At 37.9% G+C, this 16,375-nt stretch overlaps 1 protein-coding gene across 1 annotated transcript in view; it reads left to right on the forward strand.

The window, feature by feature from the left end:
• Positions 1–16,375, forward strand: part of WDR36 (WD repeat domain 36) — a 51,886-nt gene that overhangs the window by 9,908 nt on the left and 25,603 nt on the right. Inside the window, exons 7-12 of the mRNA XM_090279020.1 lie at positions 1,219–1,351; positions 1,615–1,790; positions 2,096–2,216; positions 2,713–2,778; positions 12,868–12,954; positions 14,063–14,208. Coding sequence (XP_090135146.1) covers positions 1,219–1,351; positions 1,615–1,790; positions 2,096–2,216; positions 2,713–2,778; positions 12,868–12,954; positions 14,063–14,208 — 729 coding nt within the window. The remainder of the gene's footprint in view (positions 1–1,218; positions 1,352–1,614; positions 1,791–2,095; positions 2,217–2,712; positions 2,779–12,867; positions 12,955–14,062; positions 14,209–16,375) is intronic.

Consider the following 16,375-nt stretch of genomic DNA (forward strand, 5'->3'; position numbering starts at 1 on the left):
TTTGAGTTTCAAGTGTTGATTATACGTTTAGACCAAAAGACAAAATAATATATAGACTAGTTTATCTGTATAAATAGTAGCTAAAAATTTTCTTTGGAAATTAATTGAAAACTAATAATAAAACCTTTGCCAAAAACACTTTGTGGAAACTGTTTTGCGTGAAATTAGTATCTTAACCAGTGGCTGCTGTGGAACCATGTTTACCAGTCTTGCAAGCACGTAGTCCAGTGCTTTGTACAGAGTGAAGATGAGCCAGTCAGTGAAATAAGGGAGATTGTAGGTCATACAGAAACTTGTCAGGATGTTGAGATTTGTAGCTTGAAATAATTGGGGCCCAAATTCTAATATTTTGTTAATATTTCTGAGCTCTTCCAGAAATAACTTTTTTTATGAGTACAGAACATGTCTGAATGACTAAAAGTATGTCTGCAGAGAGTCTTAGACATATATTGGACACAATATACCCTTGTCTTTCTAAATATCCATTTTTTATACCTGCCTTATTTCTGTGCATTTCTTCATTCTTTCTTATTGCTATCAACCTTTCTCTGTTTTTGCCTACCGAGAAGACCCCAAAAGTATCAGGTGATTGGGTCCCTTGAGGGCAATGGATTTACTTGTTTTAGTATCCACAGCTTCTACACAGGGTCTTATGCACAGTAGTGATATGATGGCAAATTAATAAAATGTTTAGCCTGATTCCATTTATAATGGTATCTGGCATTGATCTTATGTGCTAAAAGAGAGGAACTTACAGATCCTGCATGTAAAGACCATTGTATCAAATGAAGATTATAATCATTAGGCTATTATAGCTAGAACATACCAACTATAAAACTTTTTTGCCTTTTTACATACTTTACAGGTTTTTCCTGTTTTCCTTGAGTAAACAACACTTCCTTTGTAATTGCCGTGCATATGGCAAGCCTTTATGTTTTCCAAGAATTGTTTCTTTTTTCTATTTTCATCCAGTCAATGACCTAGTGATTTCACACATGAGCTTCCTTTTCTGTTCTGGCTCTTTTCTTACCAAGTTGGATATGGTTTAGGGGAGGGGAGGTGATGGTGACTATCAGATTTGAAAGCAGGAAGTAACCTGGAAAAATATTTATTCTTAAATAGTTTCATGCTAAATAACAATTTATTTTGATAACACATAAGTCAGGATTATTAAAGCTGTTTGAAAGTATTTTAAAAGTTGAATAATTTTATTTTCAGGCACCAGCTGTGGATGTTGTTGCTATTGGTCTTATGTCGGGTCAGGTTATCATTCACAACATTAAGTTTGATGAAACATTAATGAAGTTTCGTCAAGACTGGGGACCTATTACTTCTATTTCATTTCGCACAGGTAACTTAATTATTGATAAGACTTAAGAGCATGTAAAGTGCATTACTTTGAAGCTCAGAAATTTTCTTAATACATGTTTTCTTGTAATTTAATGGAAGCGAATGAAATACGGGAGTATATAGAGTTCAAGCAAGAAATATTGATAGATTCTTGGTGTATAGTCTTTTCTAACTATATATTTATGGATTGAAAGGGTGGAAAGAAGAATTGATTAGTTGTTTTATGTTGCATGCTTTTATTAACATATTTTATTTTAATAACAGATGGTCATCCAGTAATGGCAGCTGGAAGCCCATGTGGCCATATTGGACTCTGGGATCTTGAAGACAAAAAGTTTATCAATCAAATGAGAAATGCACATTCTACAGCAATTGCTGGACTGACTTTTCTCCATAGAGAGCCGCTTCTTGTCACAAATGGTGCTGACAATGCTCTCAGGGTATTATGATTTTTGTTGTTGTCATCTTCCTGGCTCATCTATCCTACTCTTCAGTTATTACAAGTCTGCTTTAATGTATCAGCCTAGGACCTAGAAGGTGGAAAGCATGTGGAATAAATACTGGTGTAGATGAAACAAAAAGCATAGAAGGTTAACATCGGTAGTTTATCTCTCCCGCAACCCGCACTCCAGGGTCAGCAGCCTGGCAAGCATTACCCAGTCCCAGTTGATTTATGTTGAGGATTATTTGAATGCTGATCATTTAATGCATTGTGGAAGAACCTTACCCTTTTATTTCTTGGCAGATATGGATATTTGATGGTCCCACAGGGGAAGGCCGGCTTTTGAGATTCAGAATGGGACATAGTGCTCCTCTTACCAAAATTAGATATTATGGACAAAATGGACAACAAATTCTTAGTGCAAGTGAGTTTATGCTTTATGCTATTAGTTTATTCCAGCAAGAATTGAGAACAGGGTGCTTAATATTTATTAAGTTTGGTGTTTTCACATTTTTTAATTCAAATGTTACCGATTGACTGGAAATTTGAGTAAAAGGAGGTGAAGAAAAATGATGTACTTGTTTTTGAATACTCAGGAAACACTAGATGATAATTATCCCCATTTGGATTATCATTCTGTTTACTAATTCTGAGAGACAGAATGGTTAGATTCTGAAAATGTAGTTCTAATAATGTACTGGGAATTATTAGTACTTCATTTTATTCTTTGTTCTTAACAAATAATATTCTGTGTGCAATTGAATACTGTAATGAAGAATATAGTTGCAGTCTGGCTCTCCTTTTAAAGTGGTCTAAACTGTAACTTCAATCTTTTCATAGAATCTAATTTTATAAAACCTGCGATTGAGATGGTCCGTTGTTTTGATGATGCTTGATTTGCCATTTTTATATGTCAACAGGTCAAGATGGAACTCTTCAGTCATTTTCTACAGTACATGAAAAATTTAACAAGAGCTTGGGACATGGTAGGTCATTTGCAAGGTGAAAAAAACCTGCTGGTCACAAAAGAAACATTTCAAGATCCTATGAGATGACCAGAAGAGGTTTTATTGATACATTTCCTCTTTTCTTAGGTGAAATAAGAAAACCCTTGTATGGAAGGGTAGTAGCAAGATTCCTAGGATCAATGTTGTTATAGAAGTGGTTAGGGTGCTATTTAAAATTATTGAAAAGAGCCCTGGCTGCGTGGCTCAGTGGATTGAGCATCGACCTGCTAGCCAAGTGTCGCTGGTTCGATTCCCAGTCAGGGCACATTACTAGATTGCACATCAGGTCCCCAGTTAGGGGCATGAGTGAGAGGCAACCACACAGTGGTCTTTCTCTCCCTCTCTTTCTCCTTTCCCCTCTCTCTAAAAAAATAAACAAATAAATAAATTATTTTAAAAAAATAAAAATAAAAAAAAAAAATAAAATTATTGAAAAGAGTTAGACATCTTTGGTAGTAAAAACATATTCCTGCCGCCCAAAAAACATTGATGGTCTAACTTGAGCCATCTGTAGAGTGTAGAATTTTAAAGATGGGAGAGGAGCTTAGAGAAAGGATCTGAGTGTCTGATCTTTTTGTAAATACGGCAGATTTTGTTTTCTTCCCATAGTTTCCAGCATTTGAAAGATTTTGTTTACTAAACAAAAATATTTTCAGTTTTATTCATAATTATTCTTTTTTTAAGCTAATATCCTATTTCTGCATGTATATACTTCCAAGTGAATTTCAGGACTATTTTAAAATCAATATCCAAAATAATTTCTCTAGGAATTGAAGAAATTTGGTATTTTAAAGGATCTTTACATCTAGCAATATGATACATCCTCATTCAAGTTGTCATTTCCTCAGTGAATTTTTTTTTTTAGTTTTCTTCTTGTTGGTCCAACATATTTAATATTATTCAGTGGTATTTTACATATTTTAATATAATTTTCTCTTTTTTTTTCTAATATGGATGTGATCTTTGTTATAGTTAGAAATGTCATATAATACAAAAAATAAAATATAATATTAAATATTGCTTCATTGTGGGGAACTCACTGACTTTTTGTATATGGGTTTTGTATCTGGCCCAGTGAAACTATTTTAATAATTATTTGGCCGTTTGTCTTCATTTTGTTTTTTGTTTTTCAATTACAGTTGTCCCATTTTTCCTCCATTGCTCCCCACCCCAGTCCACCCCTTCTCCCACAGTTATATCCCATCCGTTGTCCATGTCCATGAGTCATTGATACATGTTCTTTAACTAAACCCTTCCCTTACTTATCCCCTTCTCTCCCTCCCCCCTCCCCCCTGATAACTGTTATTCTGTTCCTTGTTCAATTAAGTTCATTTGTTTGTGTTGTTCCTTAGTCTCCTGTATCAGGTGATATCATATGGTATTTTTCTTTCATTGCCTGGCTTATTTTGCTAAGCATAATTCTCTCTAGTTCCATCCATGTTGTCACAAGTGGCAGCAGTTCCTTCTTTCTTTCTGCTACATAGTATTCCATTGTGTAAATGTACCACAGGTTTTTGATCCACTCATCTACAGATGGGCACTTAGGCTGTTTCCAGCTCTTAGCTATTGTAAATAGGGCTGCTATGAACATAGGGGTGCATAAGTTCTTTTGAATTAGGGTTTTAGGATTTTTCGGGTATAATTCTAGCAGTGGAATCGCTGGTTCAAAAGGCAGTTCCATTTTTAGTTTTTTGAGGTAATTCCATACTGTTTTCCATAGTGGCTGCACCAGTCTGCATTCCCACCAACAGTGCAGTAGGGTTCCCGTTTCTCCACATCCTCGCCAACACTTGTTGTTTGTTGATTTGTTGATGATGGCCATTCTGACTGGTGTAAAGTGGTATCTCATTGTGGTTTTTATTTGCATCTCTCTGATGGCAAATGATGTTGAGCATTTTTTTATGTGTCTATGGACCTTCTGTATGTCCTCTTCGGAGAAGTGTTTGTTCAGGTCCTTTGCCTATTTTTTAATTGGGCAGTTTGTTTTCTTGATGTTGAGTCGTATCAGCTCTTTATATATTTTGGAGATCAGTCCCGTCTGTGATATCATTGGCAAATATGTTTTCCCATAGGGTTGGTTTCCTTTTCATCTTGCTAATGTTTTCTTTTGCTGAGCAGAAACTCTTTAGTTTGATGTAGTCCCATTTGTTTATTTTTTCCTTTATTTCTCTTGCCTTAGGAGATGTATCCGTGAAGATATTGTTACGTGGGATATCTGAAATTTTCCTGCCTATGTTTTCCTCTTAAGACTTTTATGGTGTCATGGCTTACATTTAAGTCTTTGGTCCACCTTGAGTTTATTCTTGTGTGTGGTGTAAGTTGGTGGTCTAGTTTCATTTTTTTGCACGTCCCTGTCCAGTTCTCCCAGCACCATTTGTTAAAGGGGCTCTTCTCACTCCATTTTATGTTCCTACCTCCTTTATCAAATATTAGTTGACCATAGAGGCCTGGGTTTATTTCTGGGCTCTCTATTCTGTTCCACTGATCTATATGTCTGTTCTTATGCCAGTACCAGACTATTTTGATCACAGTGGCTTTGTAGTATTGTTTGATGTCTGGTATCAAGATTCCTCCTGCTGTGTTCTTCTGTTTCAAGATTGCTTTTGCTATTCGGGGTCTTTTTTGGTTCCATATGAATTTTTGGAGTATTTGTTCTAGGTCAGTGAAATATGTCATTGGTATTTTAATAGGTACCCCTGGCTGGTTTGGCTCAGTGGATTGAGCGTCGGCCTGCAAGCTAAGTGTCGCTGGTTCGATCTTCCAGTCAGGGCACATCAGAGAAGGAAAACTCTGACTCCAAAAAACCTCCGCTGCCTTGCGGCATACCTCTTCAGGGGAAAGGCTAAGGGAGTAAACCCCGACAGAAAATCCGGAGCCGGAGTCCCTAAGGCGGTTTGACGTTGTAGTCAATACCGGCAACTCCTGCGGCGCACCTGAAGCCAAGCTGTATTGACTCCGTCTTTCCCTTGGACCCTTCAGCTGCGAAGAGAGTGGGGGTCTGCTGCATGGGCAACAGCAGACCCTCCATATCACCCTGCCCAGTCTCTGTAGCTTCAGCTTCACTGGAGAGGACACTCCAGCATCATCGCAAGATGTCGATTCAACATGGGAGGAGACAGATACCGTGTCACTCCCGAGTCGGACTGCACAGCCATTCTCGGCGGTGCAGATAGACTCTTAAGAAGCTACACTATCGTCTCTCGGGGCTCTGTAGCTTCAGCTTCACTGGAGAGGACACTCCAGCGTCATCGCAAGATGTCGATTCAACACGGGAGGAGACAGATACCATGTCACTCCCGAGTCGGACTGCACAACCATTCTCGGCGGTGCAGATAGACTCTTAAGAAGCTACACCATCGTCTCTCGAGACGGACGGCTGCCGACATTTTAATAGGGATTGCATTGAATCTGTAAATTGCTTTGGGTAGTATGGCCATTTTGATGATGTTGATTCTTCCCATCCTAGAACATGGTATTTGCTTCAATTTATCGGTAACTTCCTTAATTTCTTCCTTCAGTGTTGTGTAATTTTCAGTGTACAAGTCTTTTATCTCTTTGGTTAAGTTTATTCCTAGGTACTTTATTTTTCTTGTTGCTATAGTAAATGGTATTTTCTTCTTTGTCTCTGTCTCCGATATTTTATTGTTGGTGTACAGAAATGCCTTAGATTTCTGTATATTTATTTTGTACCCTGCTATTTTGCCAAATTCACTTATTATATCGAGTAGTCTTCAGTGGAGTTTATAGGGTTTTCTAGGTATACTATAATGTCATCTGCATATAATGATAGTTTTATTTCTTCTTTCCCAATTTGGATGCCTTTTATTTCTTTGTCTTGTTTGATTGCTGTGGCTAGGACTTCCAACACTATGTTGAATAGAAGTGGAGAGAGTGGACAGCCTTGTCTAGTTCCTCATTTCAGGGGGAATGCTTTTAGTTTTTGTCCATTGAGTATGATGTTGACTTGAGGCTTCTCATATATAGCCTTAATTATGTTAAGGTATGCTCCCTCTATTCCCATTTTGCTGAGTGTTTTCATCATAAATGGGTGTTGTACTTTATCAAATGCTTTTTCTGCATCTATTGATATGATCATGTGATTTTTGTCTTTCATTTTGTTTAGGTGATGTGTTATATTTATTGATTTGTGACTATTAAACCATCCTTGCATCTCTGGGATGAATCCCACTTGATTGTGGTGTATGATTTTTCTGATGTGTTTCCGTACCTGGTTTGCCAATATTTTGTTGAGGATTTTAGCATCTATGTTCATCAGTGATATTGGCCTGTAGTTTTCTTTCTTTGCTGTGTCTTGACCTGATTTTGGGATTAGGGTAATACTGGCTTCATAGAAATAGTTTGGGAATTTTCCCTCTTCTTGGATTTTTTGTAATAGTTTGAGGAGGGTAGGAGTTAGTTCTTCCCTAAATGTTTTGTAAAATTCGCCTGTGAAACCATCTGGTCCAGGGCTTTTGCGTGCAGAGAGATTTTTGATTACTGTTTCAATTTCCTTCTTTGTTATCGGTCTGTTGAGACTTTCTGCTTCTTCTTGATTCAGTTTTGGAAGGTTATATGTTTCTAGAAATTTGTCCATTTCTTCTAGATTGTCAAATTTCTTGCCATACAGTTGTTTGTAGTAATTTCTTACTGTCATTTGTATTTCTGTGGTATCAGTCGTGATTTCTCCTCTTTCATTTCTCATTTTGTTTATTTGGGTCTTCTCTCTTTTTTTCCTGATGAGCCTGGCTAGAGGCTTGTCGATATTGTTTATTTTTTCAAAGAACCAGCTCATAGTTTTGTTGATTTTTTTGGATTGTTTGTTTAGTCTCTATGTCATTTAACTCTGCTCTGATCTTGATGATTTCCTTCCTTCTTCTTGCCCTAGGCTTTGTTTGTTGTTGTTGTTCTAGTTCTTGTAGCTTTAGGATTAGATTTTTTATTTGAGATTCTTCTATCCTTTTCAGATAGGCCTGTATTGCTATGAACTTCCCTCTTAGGACTGCTTTTGCTGTGTCCCATAGGTTTTGGGCTGTTGTGTGTTCATTGTCATTAGTTTCTAGAAATTTCTTGATTTCTTCTTTGATGTCATTGTTAACCCATTCATTATTTAATAGTGTGTTATTCATTCTCTATGAGTTTGGGTGTCTTTGATTTTTTTCTCTGAGGTTGATTTTTAGTTTCAAGGCATTGTGATCTGAAAAGATGCTTGATATGATTTCAATTTTCTTGAATTTGTTGAGGCTTGTTTTGTGTCCTATTATGTGGTCTATCTTTGAGAATGTCCCATGTGCATTTGAAAAGAATATATTTTGCTTCTTTGGGGTGAAAAGTTCTATATATATCAGTTAAGTCCGTGTGGTTTAGTGTGTTGTTCAATGCCTGTATGTCCTTGGTGTTTCTTTGCTTGGATGATCTGTCTATTGTTGATAATGGTGTGTTGAAGTCCCCTACTATGAGTGTGTTGTTGTTAATATCCTTCTTGTGGTCCTCTAGTATTTGCTTTATGTATTTGGGTGCTCCTATGTTGGGTGCATATATGTTTATCAGTGTTATATCTTCTTGATGGATTGTTCCTTTAAGTATTATGAAATGTCCTTCTTTGTATCTTTTTATTGCCCTTGCTTTGAAATCCGTTTTGTCTGATATGAGCACTGCTACCCCAGCTTTTTTTTCAGGTCTGTTTAGTTGGCATATTTTTTTATATCCCTTTACTTTCAGTCTTTGTAAATCTTTTGTTTTGAGGTGTGTTTCTTGTAGACAGCAAATATGTGGGTCCTGTTTTCTTATCCATTCCGTTATCCTATGTCTTTTAATTGGAGCATTTAATTCATTTATATTTAAGGTTATTATTGACATGTATTTATTCATTTCCCTTTGTACCTCTGTTCCTCTCCTCTTTTTTTTTTTTTTTCCTCTTCCTTTTTCTTAGAACGTTCTCTTTAGCATCTCTTGCAATGCTGGTTTGGTGGAGATGTATTCTTTTAGTCTTCCTTTGAGAAACTCCTTATTTCGCCTTCCATTTTGAATGAGAGCCTTGCCTGGGTAGAGTATTCTTGGGTGTACGCCTTTGTTTTTCATTGCTTGAAATATTTTTGACCACTCCCTTCTGGCTTGTAGGGTTTCTGTTGAGAAGTCGGTCCATAGCCTTATCGGAGCTCCCTTCTATGTTATTTGCTGTTTTTCTCTTGCTGCTTTTAGGATTCTCTCTTTGTCTTGGAATTTTGCCATTTTAACTATGATGTGCCTTGGAGTGGGTTTTTTTGGGGTTCCTCTTTATTGGAACTCTCTGTGCTTCTTGGACTTGCATAACTTCTCTCATCAGGTCGGGAAAATTTTCTGTCACTATTTCTCCTATCCATTTATCTATTCCTTGTTCTTCTGAACTTTCTTTAATTCCAGTGACTCTGATATTGTTCTTCCTTATGCTGTCCTGTAATTTCCTTACCTCTTCTTCATACTTTTTCAATCTTTTTTCATTTTGCTGTATCATCTGAGAATTTTTTTCTACATTATCTTCTAACTCACTAATCCGATCCTCTGTTTCGTTTAGTCTGCTTTTGACTGATCCTACTGTGTTTTTCAGTTCAGAGATTGCATTCTTCATTTCTTCCTGGTTCTTGTTGATAGTTTCTATGTCTTTTTTTATGCCTGTGTAGTTCTCTGGAAGTTCTCTGTAATTTTCTTGGAGCTTTTGGTAACTTCCTTGGAGGTTGTCATAGTTGTTTTTGAGGTTGTCGAGTATATTGAGCTTCTTCACCATCATTGTTTTGAATTCCGTGTCTGACATTTGGGCTATGTCTATTCCATCTACCTCTCTTTCTGGGGATTCCTCTTTTCTTATAATTGAGGGGTTGTTTTTGCGTCTTACCATGTTGGATTCTTCTTGTTTATGTTTGTTTTTTGGGTTTGTCTGCTTTGACTTCCCACCTTTGTGGTATGAGATTCTTTATAGGAGATCTTGGGGTTTCAGTGGTGCAGTCTCTTTGATCTGAGCCTGATGTTCTTGGGGTACCCACTGGAGCTGGCCAGGGGGGGACTGCGCACAGTCTTCTGCGTGTCTAATGGGCCTTCCCTGCGCCCATTGGGGCACTGATCTTATGTCTGTTGGGGTGTGTCCGAGGGGCACCTGGACACGCAGCCCTGTGCACCTGGGCCAGTGAATGAGGTCACTTCCCTATGCATGCCGCACGACCCAAGGGGAGGGTTGGGGAGTGGATGAGCACACTTCTGCGCCTGCGCTCTTCAAGAATGTCCTATCACCCCCAAACTTTCCCCCTCTCCCCGCCGTTCACAAGAGAAAAATACAAAGGAAAAATTACGTTCTCACTTGCACAGCAGCACGCTGTCTCCTGTCTTCCAGCGCCAGTGCCACCTGGTCGAACCCCATCTCTGCCAGCGGGCAGAGATCCACTCTCCTCCTGACTCCCCTCTGGGGAAGCCTGTGGTCGCCAAAAAGCCTTTGTGTCCTTCCAACCGCAGCGCAGGCAGCCACCCCAGTCAGGAATCAGTTTCGTCACTTTTTCCTCCGCTATCCTCACTAAACAGGTTGTTCCCAGATGGTTTTTCTCTAATCCAGCAGTGCCATGGCTCGACTCCTGCCAGTGTCCAGCTGCTCACTGAGATGTTCTGTCTGCAGTTAGTCTAAACTATAGACGGGTCTTGGGAGCCTGAGAGCGCAGCCTCCCCTCACTCCTCTGCCATCTTCCTAACCTCCGATCCTCTGCTTTTCATTGATTCTACTGTGTTCTTTAGTTCAGAAATTGTATTCTTCATTTATTCCTGGTTCTTATTAATAGTTTCTATGTCCTTTTTTGTGCTGGTGTAGTTCTCTGTAAGTTCCTTGTAGCTTCCCTGCAATTCTTTGTAGTTTCCTTGGAATTCCTTGTAATTTCCCTCAAGTTTGTCATAATTTTCTTTGAGATTGTCAAGTACATTGAGCTTCTTTATCACTAATCTTTTGAATTCCATGTGTGATAGTTGGCTTTTATCTATTCCATCTATCTCTCTTTCTGGTGATTCCTCTTTTCATTGGGAGGTTGTTTCTGTGTCTTCCCATGTTGGATTCTTCTTGTTTGTTTTTGTTTATTAGATTTGTCTGCTTTGATTTCCTGCCTTCGTGGTATGAGATTCTTTATAGGAGACCTGGGGGATTCAGTGGTGCAGTCTCTCATCTCCTGAGCCTGACGCTCTTGGGATACCCTTTATGCTGCTTATTTATGCTGTCTGGTTGTATTTCAGTTACTCTTTGGTGGATCCTTCCCTCTGGCTAGTTGATTGATAGTCACTCTGCCCACCTTGTCTTGAGTTCTTTTGTGGAGATGCTGTTAAAACATAAACACACAACCCAGGCAAGAAACTCACACCCTCAAAAATATCCCCCACCCACAATCCCACTATTGGCAGCAAATGAGCCAGTATTAATATAAATTTAGAGAGGTTAAGACTATTATACTATAGGAGAAACAGGTAAGAGTTGTTTTAAGTGAAAGAAAGATGATTTTTGAGAGGGAAGATGATAGAATAATAATAGTAGCAAGTAGGGTCAAGGCCATGTGAGACAATAAGTAATATTTACATTGTATGTTGAAAAAAAGAGGGAAGAATGCAGAATAAAGTGAGAAAGTGGTAGTGTATAGTATTAGGTTTATATAGCAGTTATGTGCTATATGTTTAGTGTGAAAGGAACACTAAACAAAACAGACAAACAAAAATTAAAGAAGAAGGATAGGAGGGAGAGAAGGTAGGAAACAGATTAAAGAGTTTTGGGGAAAAAAAGGAAGAGAAAAATAGGGGGAAGAATAAAAAGAAAGTTTTTACTCAGTTCAACCTTTGTGCACAGTCTTCTTTTTCTGGATCTGCACGTGATCAAAATTGCATGGGTTTCAAATCTTTTCTGGCTGGCTGTGAGGAGATCCGACTCGTTTCTGTGGCTGCTTTTCTCTCACTCGTGGGCCTGCTGCAGCTTTCTACTGTGAGCCGCACTGAGTTGGGTCTCTCCCCCCTTGTCCTGCCGCACCATCCAGCAATCCCCAGGCTTGTCTAGCAATGTTGTCCTGCTGGCAAGCCAGTGCGCATGTCCCTAGTCCCTGCCCAGCCTTGGGTCCTGTCTTCGCTCCTCCTCCCAAGAAGTCTCTGTGCTCCAAGCCGCAGCACCGGGCTGCTTCTGTCCCTGGCTGGCAGCATCTCAGCGTTCACCTGTGCTCACTGCTTGCCTGCCTGGGGTCCCCACTGAGTCTGCATTACTGCCGCAGCTCTCCTGTATGGGCCCCTCTTCCCAGCTCAGTTTCCCTTCTTTTTGTTTAGTGGTGCCGTGAGCACGCACCCAGGGCACAGGGTTGCCAGCCCAGATTTGCCAGCCCAGGGGGTCCTCACCTAGACTCAGTTCATACAGCTTCCCACAGTCTGGGCTGCTCGCAGTCCTCCCATACCTCCAGTTGTTTCAAGGAAACCTTCCCATTGTCTCCCTCTGGGACTCTTCTGGTCCTAGAGCCTATGGCAAGCGGCAGTTTCCAAGCAGATCTTGGCCAATGAGCCGGTCTGCAGCTGCCCCTTTGGGGTGCGGTGTGGCAGCGGCGCCAGGCTCATGGGCCCAGCACTGGGCTTGGGGGCCCAGTGACTCCCCTTGAGATCGTGGGCGAGCCTTCTGCCCTCTCCCACTCCGCTCTCATACTCCCTTCCGGCTCGCACTGTCTGAAGTCTGCACTCACTTGTCCCCGTGTTTGCACTCCAAGCCTTTCTGTAATGGGAGCAAGCAGACAGCACTGCTTCCTACTCCGCCACCATCTTTGGAATCTCTGTTTGTCTTGGTTGACATGACTGTATGACCTTAAATCATCAGCAATTAAAAAAAAAAAAGATATTTTCACCTTTTTTCAGTTATTTATATGTTTATTAATGGATAATTACTTAAGTTAAACCACAAATGATTTAATGATAGGGCTAATAACATCTTTATTTTTCTTTTGGTGTAAATGGTAGTATCTTGAACTTTATGTGACAGTGAATAATTTTATGTACATGTTCATTAGGAAGGATTCATAGCTATGTTCCTTTATCCCCTGATCCTAGGATTAATAAATAAAAAGAGAGTCAAACGTAAAGGACTTCAGAATGCCATGTCAGTGAGACTTCCACCCATCACAAAGTTTGCAGCTGGTAAGTAATTTTATACTGTGGTTTGAGGAGTTTTGCTTTGTTTTTTATCCGGCTCTATATTTCTTTATTTCTTCCATTTTAATAGATGTTTTTGCAAATATTAGTAAGCATCTAGAAGGTAACCCCAAGTGTATACTGATCTTATATGAAGACTAAAAATGAGTTATTTTTAATTTGAACTTGTTATCTATTAATTTCAGCCTATGCTCTTTCCTGTAAGACCTATTAATAAACAATATTTGGTATTTTATTTTGTGGTCCTTTTTATTCTATCATATGCCTGATATTATGAAAGTCAATGTATAAAAGCAAGAACTAAGAACACTGAGTTATGACTAACTTAATAAAGACCTAAATACATGGTGGTCTTACTATATACTATGACATTTGAGCAGTGCTTCTTTCAAAGAAGTAATTTGAAGAAAAATGTATAGGTGATGGGATTGTTGAGTGAAAACTATCATAGAAATAACTATATAGGCACCATTTTTTATAACAACCTGGTGATTGATATTTTTTTAAACTTTAATTTTGACCACCCTCCTTTCTGTTTTTTATCTTGGAACCTGAGTGATCTTCCTAAAACATCTGAATCATGTAACTTAAAAAATCTTTTAAAATCTTTAGTGGCCCCTTACTACCTGTAGGGTGGAATCTTATTTCCTTAACATGACTTTCAAGACACTGTGATGTGGCCCTGTTTGCCTTATTCTCCTCTCACCCCTGTCAAGAAAATGCTTCACTTACTTACTGTGCTTAGTTTTGTTCAAGTTACTCTTGGGTTTGTGTGTACCCTTCTACCCCATCCTCCCAGTTAATTTTTACTTGTTTTATTGCTTCTTTCAGGGAGCCACTTACAACTCTTTCCAAATTTCTTAGCAGACTCGCCCTTAGTGCTCTTATAAGGCACTATCACACTTTATTGTAGTTTCCTCTAATCAGAATCTCTTGTTAGATTGGAAGCTCATCCCTATCAGGAATTACCTGTTATTATTGTGTCTCTAATGCCTAATAATAACATGCAATAGTAGCTGCTTAATAAATAATAAGTGAATTAATGAGTGGGGGAATTAAAAGCAATTGATTTACCATTTTAATTGTGTTTCAGAGGAAGCTCGTGAAAGTGACTGGGATAATATCATTGCTTGCCACCAAGGTAAGCTGTCTTGCTCAACCTGGAACTATCAGAGATCTACCATAGGTGCTTACTTTCTCAAGCCAAAAGAGCTGAAGAATGATGACATAACTGCAACAGTAAGTGAGCTTGCTTTTAAGGGCATTTTTCTCCATAGAACTGTCCTCTGATAGTCTTATTGTACTCTTCTTCATTGGTGATAATATTGGTTGAAAAAACATAGTTTAATATTTTGAAATTAGTCCCTAATAGCGATAAGTTTCCCAGCTTTCAGAAAATTACTTCAGGCTTAAGTTAAGCTTTGTTTAATCAGATATAGTATGTTGGTTATTTACGTTTTCTAATTAATATAGGATTACTCAGAATACTATATATCAGCATTTATTAATATATTTTCTCAGATGAATTATGTTCAGTGTACAGTACTCTATTCAACGAATGTGTATATGAAGGTTTCTTCTCTTTATATTTTTCCTTCTTCCTTTCTTCCTTGATTTCTTTGTGCTATAGAAGTAGGATTTTGCTAAGTCTTTAATGAGTTATAGATGTAGAAATTATTTAAATCCTTTATATCTCACTTTCTTATGTTTGTCTATTGTGAGAAATGCCTTGTAGAGAAATTCTGATTGTCCAAGCCTTTTTAAATACAGCTTTTAAATGCCAGTGTTTACTTTTAAGTTTATTCCTCTTTGAAATTTTATTTTTGTTTGCTCCTGTTAATAGGTCAGTCTTCTGTTAGGTTCAGTTTTTAAGATATAAAGAAATACGTCATATTTGGCTTGGGAAAGTGTTACTTCTGCTTTTCCTTAAACAGTCTTATTGAGGTAATTCACTCATTTAAGGTGTACAATTCAGTGGATTTTAGTATATTCATAGATTTGTACAATTATCACCAAAATTTTATCATTCTCATCTTAGAGCATTCTTAATCACCTAAAAAAGAAATCCTGTACCTATTAGCAGTTATCCCCATTCTCTCGCTTTTCCCCTCTCCCATCTCCCTAATCTAGGCAACCACAATTTACTTTTTATCTATAGATTTGCCTGTTCTGAGCATTTCATATAAATGGAATCATACAATGTATGGTGTTTGTGATTGGCTTCTTTTACTTAACATAATGTTTTCAAGGTTTATCCATGTTGTATTATAGCTTGCATCAATACTCTATACCTTTTATTGCTGAATATTGTTCCATTTTGTGTATAAACCACATTTTGATTAGACATTGGTCAGTTAGTTGATGGACATTTGTATTGTTTCTACTTTTTGGCTGTAAATACTGCCGTGAACATCAGTGCCAGTTTTTTATGTGAACATATGCTTTATTTCTCTGCATTTACACCTGGGAGTAGAATTGTTAGGTCATAATGTAACTTTTTATGTTAAACATTTTTGAGGAACTGCCAACCAGTTTTCCAAAGAGGCTGCACCATTTTACATTCATTCCTACCGGCAGTGTATAAAGGTTCCAATTTCTATACATCCAGCCAACATTTGTGATTGTCTTTTATTTTGACTGTTGTTGTCCTAGTGGGTATGAAGGGGTATCTCATTGTGGTTTTGATTTGCATTTCCCCAATGACTTAATTATAATAAATATCTTTTCATGTGCTTATTGGCTATTTTTATATCTTCTTGGAAGAAATTGTATTTAAATCCACTGCCCATTATTTAACTGGATTATCTTTTTATTAAGTTATAATAGTTCTTATATAATCTGGGTGTAAGTACTTTATCAGATAGGCGATTTGCAAATATTTTCTTCCATTTTACATGCCATCGTTTTGTTTTCTTGTTTGTATCATTTTCTGACTAAGAGTTTTAATTTTTATGAAATCTATCTCTTTTTTTTTTGTATTGCATGTGGTTTTTGAAAAATTATTGCCAAACCCAAAGCTGTGAAGATTTACTCCTGTGATTACATAGTGTTAGCTGTTACATTTAGGTCTCTAATCCTTTCTGAGTTAATACTGATATCTAGTTGTTCAGCATCATTTGTTCAGAATACTATTCCTTTCCTATTCAATGGTCTTGGCACCCTTGCTCCAAGTTATTTGACATAATGTGAGGGTTTTATTGTTCTCTATGTCTATCATTATGTCACTACCAGACTGTCTTGATTATGGTAACTTTTACCTTTGTAGTAAGTTTTGAATTCAGGAAAATTGAATCTTCCAAGTTTATTCCCCCCCCCTCCCACCCCCCAATATTGTTTTGGCTATTCTGGTCCCTTGCATTTCCATATGAGTTTTAGGATCAGCTTGTGAGTATCTGCAAAGGAGGCA

This window comes from Furipterus horrens, unplaced genomic scaffold, assembly GCF_987537825.1.
Source record: "Furipterus horrens unplaced genomic scaffold, mFurHor1.1.pri manual_scaffold_5, whole genome shotgun sequence".
Lineage (NCBI taxonomy): Eukaryota > Metazoa > Chordata > Mammalia > Chiroptera > Furipteridae > Furipterus > Furipterus horrens.